Source organism: Pyxicephalus adspersus, chromosome 2, assembly GCF_032062135.1.
Source record: "Pyxicephalus adspersus chromosome 2, UCB_Pads_2.0, whole genome shotgun sequence".
NCBI classification, from domain to species: Eukaryota; Metazoa; Chordata; class Amphibia; order Anura; family Pyxicephalidae; genus Pyxicephalus; species Pyxicephalus adspersus.
This window is the reverse complement of record NC_092859.1, coordinates 117,467,600-117,482,810: the sequence shown is the minus strand read 5'-3', so window position 1 is coordinate 117,482,810 and position 15,211 is coordinate 117,467,600. Positions and strand designations below refer to the sequence as shown.

Here is a 15,211-nt window from a genome sequence, read left to right as displayed (position 1 = left end):
ACATTGGAGAAATCCATTCCAGGTTTGCTGGATCACCCAGCTTCACTGGTGAAAGTGTATTCTCTCCAGCCTTGGAGAGCTTTAATAAATCAGGCCCTTTATACCAATAATATTTTATGTGATTAGACCACAAAAAAGGTTCCTACCGTTTTTTCCTGTGAAACAACCAGCAGATCAGCGAAGTGATAACTATAACACCAAGAACACAGGCCAAAGTGACTGAAAGGACAACTCCTGTTTTAAAGAAGGAAAAGGCATCAGCTTACAGGCTGGTTTCTCATATAGTTACTGCTCAGTCGCCTTCTCTAGGCCAGAATGCCGACTTACCTTCCCTAAAAGAGACAGAGACCAGCCGGTCACCTTCCAGCTGTAGCTGTCTGTAATTGTTCATCATCTGTATGGGTGCCGAAGTGTTCTTCTCTGTGCAATACAATGCCGTCTCTAATAATACCAGCTAAGTGGCAACATGAAATAAAACACAAGTGCCAAATTATTAATAAAACAATTCAAACCTCCATTGTAGGGTGTTTTTGATATCTATTCCACCCCTCCCAATCTTTCAGACTTTAGGTCACAATCATGAAATTAAATACTTGAGGACATCACTGTACCTGCTCCTCTGAAATGTACACAGGACTGTGGAAGACGGACCATAAAACACTGGGATTGCAGGGTGGAGTAGTAAGGGAACCCTCATACCGATAATATTCATCCAGCTTCTCGGGCAAAAGATCATGGATGTTGAACCCTGGAATCTGAATCTTTTGCCCTGTGTGACAATAAAAAGTTTATTAGAATTTTTTTAAAACAAAACTGAAAGATAGCAAGGGTGTAATAAGAACTACATAAAGCAAGTAGGTAACCATTGGATATGCCAGTAAAACATACACCTACCTTTGTATTTTACATGTGTCAGTTGTGTAAAGATTTTATCATAGGCAGGGTTAAAAGAACCAATCTGTAAGAAAAATCCAAAACTCATAAGAATATTTTATAATCATGCAATATTTATATATTGCTGAAATACATGGAGCACTTGGGGGGGGGGGGGGGGTGTTATGTCTCTTGAATTGTACCAGTCCAACAGTGTTAACCCTGAAGAAAACGACACAAATTATAACAAATAGTTGAAAGTGATGTTTCATGAAAATAGCGAAACATTTAAAGGGACACCATGGCTAGCTAGAGCTGCACCATAGTTCAACTGACTAAAGGAAAGTTTTAGTAGTTTAGTACAAGTTTTGTATATTTAATATAGTCAGGTTCAGATACTAATAAGGTAATAATAAGAATATATATATATATATATATATATTTTTTTTTGATCAGGCATTTGGTTGTGCTTTGGCTCTTTACACTGCACTGTCTCTGCAGCTAACCCATAGTGCTTGGATAATCCTTTGGTATTAAGGACTGTTATTTTTATTTAAAGGAACAAAGACAACAGAAAAAAATATAAACACAAATTTTACAACTGGGACTAATATGAATAGTTTGGGTATACATCATAAGCTTTAAAATTGAGCGAAGACTTTAAATTCACTAGCTATTTGGAGAAGAATGCTTTTTCACTTGGGTTAAATGAGAAACATGTTTGAAGGAAGCAGTTGGGCAACTTTGAGAATGTTCCAATTGATATGACTTTGTTGATGTTCTTCTAAGCAAAACCCATGAACACCGCGCAGAAGTTAGAACTCTTGCCTCAGGACAAATTGGTGTCACACAGGTGTCCAAGAAAACATCTTGAAGCCGAGGCTGACCTTAGGTGTTTTTGATATCTATCCCACCCCCCTTCTAGAAAAAGTAGTGTGGGAAAAAAAACAGTTATATTTGCATGAGAGCCACTCTAAACAAAAATGACAACTCAGATGTTCGAATCAGGATGTCAAGCCAACATTAAAATGTTACACATTTGTTCCAATTCTATTTATATTTGGATGTTCCCAGTCTCCGTATTGGAGAGGCAAAGTGTCAAAGTACAAGAAAATCCCAATGTTAGTCCTGTAATAGGATTGTTCTGTCCAGCCCCATTGCAGTGTAAATGTATTCACACGCTTACAACAAATATGTTCTGTGTCTCACCTCCATGAGAATTCCAAGCACAGCCAAACCGTCTCCTGCCTCCATCGCGGTGGCCACATCTGCATACTTGGTGTTATAATGTACAATATGCAGCTGCAGAAAAGTGGTAAATGTTGTCACACACTTGGTATTTATTCAGGTAAAAATGAAATGACACCGATAGCTCAGATACAATTTGGGCAATTAAATCACGAGAGACAAATATATTGTAATAAATAGGAAGTATATAGGGAGGATTAGTAGAATATATAAAGTGTAAAGTATGACAGACTGTTTTAAAAAATATTTGGGGCTCTAAATTTTACAACTAGATTTTATAACATCCAATCACACAATGAGGCATAGTTGTTTAGAAGGTCACTGCAAGGATGAATAGGAAAATATTATCTCTGAAATTGTGTTCTAAAACCCCCTCCAAAAAAAATAAAAATATTATAGTAATAATATATATATATATATATATATATATATATATATAAAAATAAATAAAAAAAAAAAAGACAGAAACAAATGAATCATACAAGTATTGGAATTTGACTTGGTATCGGTGGTATCAATGTATTTAAATCCCTGCAGCAAAGCTCATAAAGAAGGTAGAAGCAGCACAAGGGGCCATTCATTTGTTTTGCAGGATATGAAACATGCTTATAGAAAGAAGGAGCGGAGTGGCAGATGAGATTATCCGTCTGCTGCATCATCTTTTACTGTTCAGTGAGGGGGAGGGACAAGACTTATAACGGCTCTTCTTCTGCTAATGGGAGCTATGAAAATCTCAGAAATGCAAATCCCTTGACAGGTGAAAAAGTCAGCAATGAATATGGAATTGTATATATAAGACATAAAAAATAAAACAAACCATGTTTTCCATGCCTATACTATATGGTTGTTCTGCATCTAGAAGGACCCATATTATATCTCCAGCCCTACCCTCCTAATGTATTACTTTTCAGTTGGAAGAACCCAAAAAATCATGTATTCGGGCCCTAGTATGCTGTATTCAGACACATTACCTCGGCTGGAAACCTTCTCCCTCCAATACAATGCTCTGAGCCTTTAGGATTTGCTTGGTTGCCCCAGTGTAAGTGAAGATGTGATGCGATATAGCTGAAGGGTGGGATTTCTATAGACATACTTGGCAGCAGACTCATGGATACTGTTTGGAAAAAAAAAAGGCATTTAGATTCATATTCAGAGACCAACAACATGGAATATAAAGAATGATTATTGCGCTGTACCTGTATGCCCATTGTTTGAAATGGTGAAAGATTGTGTACTGGAGGCATTGTATCCATACAGGCGAATAGGTTCTAATCTGGAATCATACTGTAGGATGCTGCGATGAAAATCAAGAGGTGATTGGTAACCACCACCACAAAATCTGTAATTTACCGGCCAGCTGTTTTCTCCATCGTCACCTGCATGAAAACAAATAATAATAATGTTAAGAAAATTAAATATGGAAATTGCATTGACAATCCTTCAAACACAATTTTTCGCTAATGTATAATTTATACTTTTCTTGTGATTAAGATCAATGTGTTAGGATTCTTCTAATGATCCTCCATTCAGCAGAAGAATTCAAGACGGTCTTTAACCTCCCTAGCGGTTCATTTCTTTCCGGTTTTATATGTCTAAAAGCGGTATATTGTTTTTCATGAAAATCTATTTTACAGTATAATATATTGGTATGAGTATAATAAAGTTTGAAACACAAAATCATGTAAAAATAAAAAATTAAAAAAAAAAAAAAAAAAAAAAAAAAAAAACACATCTTATACTCATACTGTAAAATAAATGTTCTTGAAAACAATGTACTGCTTTTACACATATAAATCAAATGTATTGCATTCAATACAGTTATTTTGTATTGAATGCAATTAAAATGGATTTTTGAATTTCCCGCCCCACCGGCAACGCAGGGAACTCCCCGGTGACTCATCGGATGCAGAAGCCGGCCGGAAGAAGTGAGAAGAAGACGGAGATTGCGGCGATGGATGGCGCGGGACGCCGGCGAATCAGGTAAGACTGTATTTACTATTACCTCCCATAGGATTACCTACCCCGAGTGTGACTCGGGGTTATTATTATTAAACAGGATTTATATAGTGCCAACATATTACGCAGCGCTGTACAATAAATAGGGATTGCAAATGACAGACTAATACAGACAGTGATACAGGAGGAGAGGACCCTGCCCCGAAGAGCTTACAATCTAGTAGAGGTTACCGCTTTTAGCAACTTTTTTTTCTACCCTGAGTCACACTTGGGGTTACCGCTAGGGAGGTTAATAGGGTAACTTTGCCAAAGTCCAGTAATTGTTCTCCATTGAAAAAATGTAATCATAGAGAGTATTATAGAGGAAGACCTCATCTACCTCATCTAGCAACCTATCCCCTGCAGTGTTGTATATTATTCATGAAACAGACACTTCCACTTTGCTTTGCACATGTACTAATGTGCAGATGGGTAATGGCCACAGGAGAAAATAACAGTATACTGTGGTGTATGCAAAATGTGGCTCCATCATATCTTCTATGGGGTTCAAAGGGCTGACTCATGGCAAGTCATATAGGACACAAAACTCCACACATCTGCATTTGTAGGAAAAAAAAGAAATATTAACTGGATACATTAAAGCAGCAACCACTAACGGAACATACCTTTCCATTTGTATACAATATCAATATGCAGTGCAGCAACCTATGTAAAGAAAGGACAATTTCCTTACAGGCGTTGAACAGGTGCATTTATCATGAACCGATACTTGTAAAGAGCTTTGTGCTGCCGATGACAAAGGCTCCAGTGTCCTACTCGCACAGTGATTGTCAAGAACTCAGCAAGGACTTCCTCTTTGGAAGAGAAACTTCAGACCGGAGTTGAATAGGAGATGGAATCCTTCTATCTTGTGTGGAGGATATTTTACCTTTTGTGACGACCTAACCTGGCCTAGTCATCTAGAATACCACCAACATAGACAGAGATGCCTTATATAGTGGACATGTACAGACAGCTTCTGAAATGTATAAAATAATCTAAGTACTAAAAAAATCAATCATAGGCCCGGTTCACAAATGTAATGTTTTCATCACAAGTTTGTGCAGAACGTTTGTTGTAGCCATAGAGTACTCATGCTAATGCTTTGGTGAAAGCTGGACCAGGTTAAAGGTCCCGAAATCTCAAATAAATAAAGTCTAATATACTTGGTTGTAGTAAGGATTACTATTTTGAGTATTAATTCAACATAAAATATGAAAGACATACATAAATAACACATTTCTATATAAAATGTACAGGTAAATTGGACAGTGGTTTTGTTCCTTCTTTCAAGCTGTAAATCATAGAGTCTGTGGTATAAATCTTATTGTTAAAGAATAGTGATATATTTTCAAGCTATGGTCAGAGAAGAAAAAAAAATTGTTTTACACAAAGATATTTTATAGTGCAGTATTTGCATGGTTGTTGAGGTCACCCCAAAAGAAAAAATGCAATGTATTGCAGCTTACCAATCCTTAAAAACAGAAATTATATTAGTTTCCTTTTTTTCAGACCTCCCCCCTCTTATTTTTTCCTGCCACATGGTAACAAGGCTCAGTACACTGAACCTATAGAGGAAGCAGGTTTGGCACCCTAGGTTGCTCTCCTAATTTGAACTACCAAATCTTTGTTGGATATCAGTTTAGTACACAGAAAGAATTGTGCCAGTACAAACTGGACATAAAATGCTTGGAAAGCTGAAATATAATTTTTTACATTTATTTTAAATATGACTTTACAATATCTTATCATTTGTGTTTTTAGGCTTTTTAAACTGACATTTTAATTCAGCTATTCTTATGATAGTAACATAATCTTTGTTATAACAATAAAAATATTAATATGACAATATTAGTCAGATTGCTTCGACTTCTCCAGCTCTGTAAGTAAATCACAATACAGACTATACTTCTCTGTTCAGCATGTTTTCTTTGCTAGAGGGAGGCCCGCAGCAGGGAATAAGCGCAGGGCCTACTTGACAGGGTTTAAGGGCTGCCCATTAATGGGGGGTAAGGAGTTAATGGATTGGAAGAGTGGTCAGGGAGGGGTTACCTGAGGGTCGGATCAGAAGTTTTTAAATAAGAGGAGAATAGGTACAGATAAAGGAAGGCTGCAATCAAAGTGAGGGACAGTTTTTGAGAGAAAAAAATTTGCTACCCACCCTCCGTTTTTCAAGGTAGGGGATGGTAGTTGGTTGAGGTCTGGTGGAGGGTAAGAATCCGGGGGTAATTTTGTGGAAAAGGGGCATCTAGGATGGTGGGTGTGCCCTATTAAGTTGGTATAGTGTAGGCCCCTGAGGCGGTACTGGGCCTCTAGGGGCCAGTGTGGTGGTAATATTGCTGGTTGGAGTTAGTACAATTGGAGGCGGACTTTGCCTTCCAAGACCTGCAGCCTGGTGGAGCGGTGTAAATTGGTTTGTTGCGTTATTACAACGGTAGATAATTTATGTTGTATATTTTGGGAGGTATTTGGCTGAATAATTGTAAATTTATTTATATTGTTGTATTTTTGGTTATTTATTTATGTTAATAAACGGCTCCTTGCTGGCCAATTTTAAGTCCACTCAATTGTGAGTGTGGTCTTGTTGCGGGTTAAGAGGAGGGGGGAGGTTGGCAAGTTTGGGGGGGTGAAGTATAGTTAAAAGGGGGGGGGGGTAAATAGGGCACGGGTCTGAACTACCCTAGTCATGACCAGAGCAATGAAAAGAACCCAAAACGCAACATGCTGGTTAGATATTGACAAGCTGATTGGATAGTAACATGTAGGGTTTTACACCTGGGGTAACCAGTGGTGCTTTTTTACATGACAGGTTTGTCACATTCTAATGCTTGTGGGTTGGAAAGCTTTTATTTTTAAAGGGATCCTATTTTGGCAATTTGTAAACTCTTGTGGGTGCATCATAAATTTATAATAATAAAAACAAATTTTTCATGCACAAATACAGTTTAGAAGCACCAAAAACAGACACTTGTATGCACTGCACCTATTGTAGCAATGTAAGTGTGTACACAATCAACAATGTTAAAGAGAAAATGTCAGGTTGAAATATTCTATAGAATCAGAATGGGCTCCGGTTGAAGCTGCCTTGCATACAATTACAGGTTTCTAGATGGAGCCAGCTGTAACAAGCTCTACCCATACTACAGATTTAGTTATTTCACCAAGAATGCAGACACTGCCATTATCTAGGAGTTTCGGAGGGACAGTCCATGTACATTTATCATCCCTTTGCATGAGGAATGAGGCTACGTGCAGTCAAAAAATGTCCAACCTCTGACCTTTAATGAGCCGGTTGGTGGAGTGTCTGGCCGGTTTATTACATCTCAGATGTTTTCCTGGAGAAGATGTGGGTTTTTTTTTAATGATATGTACATTTTATATTCACCACTTTTTTGGAAAGTATGTTGCTTGACTTTGTAACTCATCAGTCCCTGGATGCAATACCTTTATGTATATACATTCATGAGTAAAGTCCTTATTTAATGTACAGCGCTGCATAATATGTTGGCGCTATATAAATCCTGTTTATTAATAATAATAAAGTTAGATGTACACCTTCTGTAGCAAGCCAACAGTGATGTAAAAGCCTCAGGGATAATACTGCGTACAACATCTCACCAGATGTCTTTGTAATGGCTTTTGATATAATGAATAACTGTTCATTTCCCTAAAAAATAACAGTAATTTCAGAATATCAGATCATGTTATATTTTGTGAAATTCTGTATTTATGTATATTAGTAAGCAATGTTACACTCAATACTTCTATAAATAAAATAATGCTTGTGTGTATGGAACCATTTATTGTAAAAACATTTGCAGCAGTCTGTAATAATTGGGCCTTGGACCACTGCAAATATTTGGCTCCGTGTTGCAGTTCCAATCCACACTAGGATTATCAATACAATTATGGAAATGCCGAAGGCTGCATACACGTATCAAATCATTGTCGCCCTAGACGAATAGCTGTGCTGATCTTGGGCAAAAATCTGGTGTGTGTACAGCAGTCCCCTGACATCATTTATGAATTCATCCTGGCGGATTGATAAACAACTGATCAGGAACAAAGACTGTTCACTCCTATGGAGGAGATCACAGTGGGGTGCAGCTTGCTCATCATCCCCCCCCCCGTCCATAGATCACAATGCTGCTGTGTGTACAGTGCTCATTCATTTATGTGTCACTTGAATCAATCAATAAAGATTGTTTCCAGTGACAGCTACTTTCTGTGTGTATACAAAGACAAATATATAACATATCAATGACTACAGAGTGCCGCTCCTTGAGTATTGTTACAGCTATCTCAATACATCAGAAGAAACCAGTTCAGCAAAATAATTTATCAAATTTACAGAAGGTGCTGCAGGGAAGGTATCTTTGTCCTCAACATTTCCTAATCCATTATTTTCAATAAAATTATTTTCGATAAAACATTTTCCAAAAAAAATAAAAAAAAAATACCACAGATGGTTTAATTTTGTCTTTGCTACTTTCCACTAAAAACACAAAATTATCCACCATTGGATGAATTTACCATATATTATACACACACATATAATATATATACACATATATACACACACACACGTATACTATTGGTAAAATACTAATACAGAAAGCAATCCTATCATACTTGGCTGGAAAAGATCTATTCAGGTTCTGGTCTTGTACGCTTTCACCTGAGTGGGGAAATGTGCAATCTGGAAAACTGAGCAGTAAACAATATTTTACCAGTCTTTCTGTTAACACACTATGTTTTATAGATGTTTTACTTGGCCCACAAATAAAGACCCATTTGTTGTAAAAAAAATTGTGTGGCCGAGCACACAGCAAGTCAGCTTGGAATGACTTAAGCCCAGACCGCATGTTTCAGACATTCACACCAAATGCCAGATGTACAGTACAAAATGAATCTAGACACAGATAGATCTGGTAGCAAATGCTTACATGGAGCCGAAATACGTCTTTTTTTGGGGGAAAGTATAAGTTCCTTTATCAGGAGAATCACTGGGAAGAGCTTAACCTGAATTCATGGTACTTATCCTTCCCCGGAAAACAGTGCTTTGGCTTTATATGAAAATTTAAACAGATACTCCTCAAAGCATTTTTAGCCCAGGATTCATTTTTAAATGTAAATGTAATGTATTTGAAAATGTAAATAAACACATTATTAAAAAAAGGTCTGTCGTGTGAAGAAACTGGCTGCCATTGTGGACCTTATAAAACAAGGAATCTGCCATTCCCTCAAACATTTATGGGAATCAATTACTGCCATCAATACAAATAGACTTGGAAGATTCACAGTAGGGAATATCTGAGGGAACATCATATTCCCCGTTTATAAATATAGCCCTTTGAGTCAATTTCAACATTCTGTAGAAGATCTGATCTGATATTGTTCCAGGTCAGTAGCTTACAAACTGTTGAGGACATTACATCACTATCAGCAATGGCACTGTAGATTTATTTTCCATGCATGATCTTTGGTAACAGAAAAGAAATACCTGCAACTATAAAAGTTTAACCTTAAAACAGTGACCTGCCCTTCTACAGATATAGTTACCATAAACAGTCACAAAGATCAAATATGCTACATATTGTGATTGTGCTAGTTCATTGCAGGTCTCTAGAAAAAAGGTTTATTACAAGTGACACTATTAAGGTTTCTTTAAAATTGAGCCTGTAAGCCCTGGAATTGGTACACAGCTCTAAATGTAGGAATCAAACCACATTTCTGGTTCTTTGTAAGTTAAGAGCTTCACTTTGTAAACCTGTTTTGTTTGATCAACTTCATAACTGCAAAGTGAAGAATCTTAATGGCTGCATTATGTGCAATGAGCCATGCATTAATGGAAAAATGGTGCCATTGCTGTGGTTTTAAATCAGACAGGCAAGAATTACTTGTGGTGAAATACCTGGCAAACATTTGCTTTTTGTGTGGCTTGAATATTATGTAAAAGTTGGAATCCCAATCAGATTTCACTTTAGAAGGTTACCTTTAATTTCTTTAAATGGTAACAGGTGACTTTAATACTAATGGAATTTGGTCAATGAAATAAAAAAATGGAACAACAGAGATGTAAAACTTTACTCAACTTGTGTGATATAGCCAAAGACGTCATGGTAGTGTAGTGGTAGGGAATCCAAATGGAGGGGCATTGTCCATCATAAAATATTCACAAGTATATATAGGAAATATCCTTCCACTAAACAGCTTTAAAACAGGACTGGAGGGACAGAAGTTATACCACTTTCACATACTATGGAGAATTTCACAAAATGCACTATATTATTAATAGAGTCCCTAAAGCATCATACAAATGTCCAATGGACATCATAGGACTGCTGCTGGAAATAAACTTTTTGCGATTGCTTCCAGTGGCTGATAAATGAATGAGCACGGTTGTGTTTTTAGTGGATGGGAAGGGGGAATGAACATTGGTCATTCCCAATCAGCGGAAGGAGTATTTGAGCTCACCAATATTCACACAACAAAAATATAATTTGGAGGAAATCCTCCTTTTAAAAAGAGACAAAAAGTTTTTCTTCGGTTCTTCAGAATACACAAAGTTTAATAGGTCATTCTCCGATTCCTTATGCTCACTTGATCATATCACATATTTCATACACACAAGAAAGGTTCAGCACACCTTGACAGAAGTAAATTGCACAAACAGTGTTCAGCTCTTTCATTGCAAGTTATGGTCTGTGTGTGTGCCAGAGACGTGATTTCCAGCTTTTCAGTATGGCAAAGCCTCTCATCGTGCCAAGCACAACACAGGGGAATGTAAAAACACAACATATTTTACCATACCTTGAAAAATGAATGACACCTGGGTGAAAGTTTTGTATATAATAAACAAACTCTAAAGAGTTTAAGAGATACCTGCATACTTCTAACACATTTTTCTCTTGTTTAATTGCAAGAGGTTTGGTGCAATTTTACTAAACACATTGCACAAGGTCATCATTTATAGTACAACAACCCAAACCAGCCACAGAAAATAGATATTTGATTGTTTAGACCAATGAATTGAATCAGAAATGTGCTGCCTCACCCATCTATTATTGATAGTGATATTAGATATTTGGGAAGAATGCCAAATAAAAATTGATAAGACGTGGTGGTGTTTTTGGAAGATCATTATTTTTTTTTACCAATCATCTATTGTATAAATAGTACATTGACTGGTTAATTACTATGGATTGATTTAAATGCTGACATCTACCTATCAAGTGAGTTCCTCAATCACCTTGGATTTATTAATAACAATGCATTGTTTGATAAAACATTCATATAACCTATGTTTACAAGCAAATTGCACTTATTAAAACCTCAAAAACAGGGGTTCTATACAATTCTACTAAAAATTAATATGTTAAAAAGTATAGGGTAATTTTTTTAGATATCCATGCAAATGTTATTAAAAAAAAACTAATAAAAAGGTGTATACCAATTTTAAAACAGCCATATATGATCACTTACCAGTATATGCCCAGCTATGTCCTGCAAAGAAAAGAGAAAAAAAGAAAATTATTAGCACAAAGCATGTGCAGCCCCTGATCAGGTGGAAGGTATCACTAAGTACAGCTAAAATCCATGTTATAGCCACTCAGGAATATTCTCTGTGCATTATTAACAGATTGGTATTACAGGGGCAGATATACACTAATACTATTTGAGGATGTCTATACTAAGCACCTTTTATTTTTATTTAGCTCCTTAAAAGTCTAATACCTACAGGTGTAATTCATTCAATGAGTCTTTGACTAAGGGCAGGTAGAATATGAATGAATATGGCATATAAATATAAAATACCTTACCTTCAGAGGCTGCCAGTGCAGCAGGTAGGATGAGCAGGCAGAGGAGCAGTCTGTACATCTGTGATTTTCAGAAATAGTACCAATGATTCACCTCTGTTCCCTAACCTTGTCCTGACTCTCACACAGCCCCTGCACAATAAACTCTCAGTTACATACAAGTGTCTGCTCAGACTGGCTCAGCCCAATACCATTCCGCCACCAATAACTACTCAACCTGGAACCTGGCTGACTGTGTGACCCCTCCTCTCTACCTGTTTCATCCAAAGAGTGATTACACCTGAGACAAGTGGCTGACAACTATACTATGGAACATTAGACAAGTTTCTGTTTAACTTCACTGCTGTCATTAAGGATTGTTACAGAGAAGACAAAGCGAATGGCTGTACATATATAAACCGTTTCCAAAACAATGTTAAAGAGTGTATAATATATATATAAAATGTAAATGTCATATGACAAATGCATCTGCCTGTGTATGTAGTTCCAAAAGTGCAAAGGTTCAGCATCATTGAATATGGCTATACACGTCTGACTTAAGGCTCATTCACACAACAGCAATGCGGTGCATTTTTACTAGACACCGTTAGCTTTTCTATGTGCTGCAGTCGGCAGTCTATTCATTTAAATGGGCAAATTCAGTGCATTGCACACATAAAGTGAATTCTGTATTTGCATTACAACATATGGCATTTGTGTCTATTTGGTGCAAAGCAATGTTTTCCTACTTGTCATTAACTATGAATGCTAAGCCAGTATGCAAACATATGCGCTGTGTGTTGCATTATTGCTTGCATTTTGCACAGTCACTAAAGGCTTGTTAATATTACAGCATTACAGCACTGTTACTTCTTACCAGACACCTGGGAAGGTTATGGAGGGTAACATTTTCTGGCAATAGGCATTCATTGAACAACATGGTGGCTCAGTGGTTAGCACGCTGGCCTTTGCAGCACTAGGTCCCAGATTCGAATCTCAGCCAGGACACAATCTGCATGGAGTTTGCAGGTTCTACCCGTGTTTTCAGGGGTTTCCTCCCACATTCCAAAAACATGCAGATAGGTTAATTGGTTATCCCCAAAAAATGACCTTAGACTGTGATAAAGACATATGACCATAGTAGGGACATTAGATTGTGAGCCCCTTTGAGGGACAGCTAGTGACATGACTATGTACAGCGCAGCATAATATGATGGTGCTATATACCGGTAAATACTGTGTAATAATAAAATCCAACACTGATCATCTTTACGGGAAGCCATATAAGTACTGGCCTGGAGGGTAAATGCCCCCCTGTCTGTCAGTCCTGTTCCCCCATGGTGTGTATGTTATCATATACAGATCACTTTATAAGCTGACAAAAACAGTGCACTGATCCCTGGAGGAGAGTCTGTGTTAGTCGGAGTTACACATGCAGTCAGTAATTAGCGCTCAGGCCTGGAGATTGAGTCTTCTGGTAGAGGTAGTGAGAAGAACGATATAATACCCATACTGGAGTTACAGAATGTCTTCACAGGGTCCTGGCTGGTGGAGCTGTGGGGAGAATAGCAAAGGTAAGGATGAGCGGGTGGGGTGGGGGTATTTAATCCAAGAGAACCTGTCCCTTTGCCATGAAACCTTTAGGCATTAACTAACATGTGGCACAACAAGGCTGTTTAATCAACATTTAAAACAAAAGATCAACATTGAAACATGTTTGCAAAAGTAGAAGTTGTGGAGGCTGGACTGTTGTAGGGAAAATCCAATCCAGTTAATCACATTATCCTCTGATAAGGATTGGCCAAAGATGTCTGTAGGGATCAGGGAAATATAAGAAGGATAATACAGTTGCACATTCAGATTGTATCCTGTGTGTAGTTTAAAGCATGTTTAAGGTCTAATCAATCCAAAACTGAACAGGGTAAATTCAAATAGCAATCAGGCTGAATGCAAGTGAATGCAGACAGCGCATAGAAGAAAAATGATGGACAGATACTTGTTTTATATGTCGAATGTGCTTGAATACTGCACTACAGCTCTTTTCCTATCATCACTAAAATTCAGCCAGGGTTAAGGACAGTCATGTGTGACCACGGGACACACAAAGTAGGAAGAATAGATGGCAAAATATATTTTCCAGCATTCCTGCATTACAGGTAATACTTATAATTAACTTGATTTCTTAAGGAATTTGTTTTGATGCTGGGTTAGGTTGAGCTTTAAACTCCTCTGGCAATCCTGCTAGTTTTTCTCTTTACTGTCCTTCAATGTGTCATCTTCATGGTAGAGATAAAATAATAAATTATAAACCTTTATAGTGATGCTAGATAGAACAGTCTTGCACTGTAGTTTATGTGACCTTTTAATAACTTTTAGATCCACCTTACAGTAAATTTGGTGCCCTCCAGCTGTACGTCCCAGTATGCTTTACATGCCAACACATTCCCACCCCCTTTGTTTCATGGGAACTTCCTCTGTTCTTCAGAGTTCAAACATATTTACTAAATACTGTCTGAGAATGAATACCAGTTCTACCTTGTAGGAATGTTCATCATGTATGTTAGACACTGTGGGGAGTTTCTGAATTACTTTGTTTACGTGAATCTTTACATTACATTTTTCTTTATAATCAAGTCATTTTATTTAAAACCACTGTAGATAATGATTCCTTAACCATGGCTACTTAATCAATAGGAAACTTTTATGAGCAAGTAGTGGAACTTTGGAGGCATATACTTAAAATCAAATACCAATTTTATTTTAAACTTTAAAACCAATATATCAATAAAATTTCCAAATACCAAATAAACAAATTTTGTAAAAAAAAAGTACATATACACCATATACATATGTCATCTCATGCTGTATATCTACCATTTTTGTAACTAATTTGACTGATTTGTTATTTGGAATTTGTATTGATATATTGGTTTTAAAGTTTAAAAATACAATTATTTGATTTTAATTATATGCCTCTAAAATGCCACTACTTGCACAAAAAAGTTTTATATTACAATATTCGCGATGTGGCATGAAAAATAGCATGTTATTAAATTTGCTTTTTTTTTCTAAAGCTTACCAGCCAACTTTTTTACTCTACTAATTAATAAGGCTTTTAGTGTATGTGCTCCCCGTGTTTGTGTAGATTTCCTCTGGGCACTCTGGTTCACTTCCTCTTCCCAAAAACATACAGTTAGGCTGAATTCACACTGGTGGTGAGGTTTGCGGCACGTTTAGCACTTTCTCATGCAAAAAAACGCTGCCACCTGCGGCAGCCCCAAACAAATGGGGGCTAC

At 37.0% G+C, this 15,211-nt stretch overlaps 1 protein-coding gene across 1 annotated transcript in view; it reads right to left on the bottom strand.

Annotated features, from left to right (window-relative positions):
* The window catches only part of CA12 (carbonic anhydrase 12), a 14,059-nt gene extending 1,849 nt beyond the window's left edge, over positions 1–12,210 (bottom strand). The window contains exons 1-9 of the mRNA XM_072402078.1: positions 11,940–12,210; positions 11,602–11,622; positions 3,318–3,497; positions 3,093–3,235; positions 2,083–2,175; positions 895–958; positions 612–769; positions 328–454; positions 147–234 (exon numbers count right to left, since the gene is read on the bottom strand). Of these exons, the coding sequence (XP_072258179.1) occupies positions 147–234; positions 328–454; positions 612–769; positions 895–958; positions 2,083–2,175; positions 3,093–3,235; positions 3,318–3,497; positions 11,602–11,622; positions 11,940–11,997 (932 nt within the window). The 5' untranslated portion in view covers positions 11,998–12,210. The remainder of the gene's footprint in view (positions 1–146; positions 235–327; positions 455–611; positions 770–894; positions 959–2,082; positions 2,176–3,092; positions 3,236–3,317; positions 3,498–11,601; positions 11,623–11,939) is intronic.
* Positions 12,211–15,211: the final 3,001 nt, after the last annotated feature.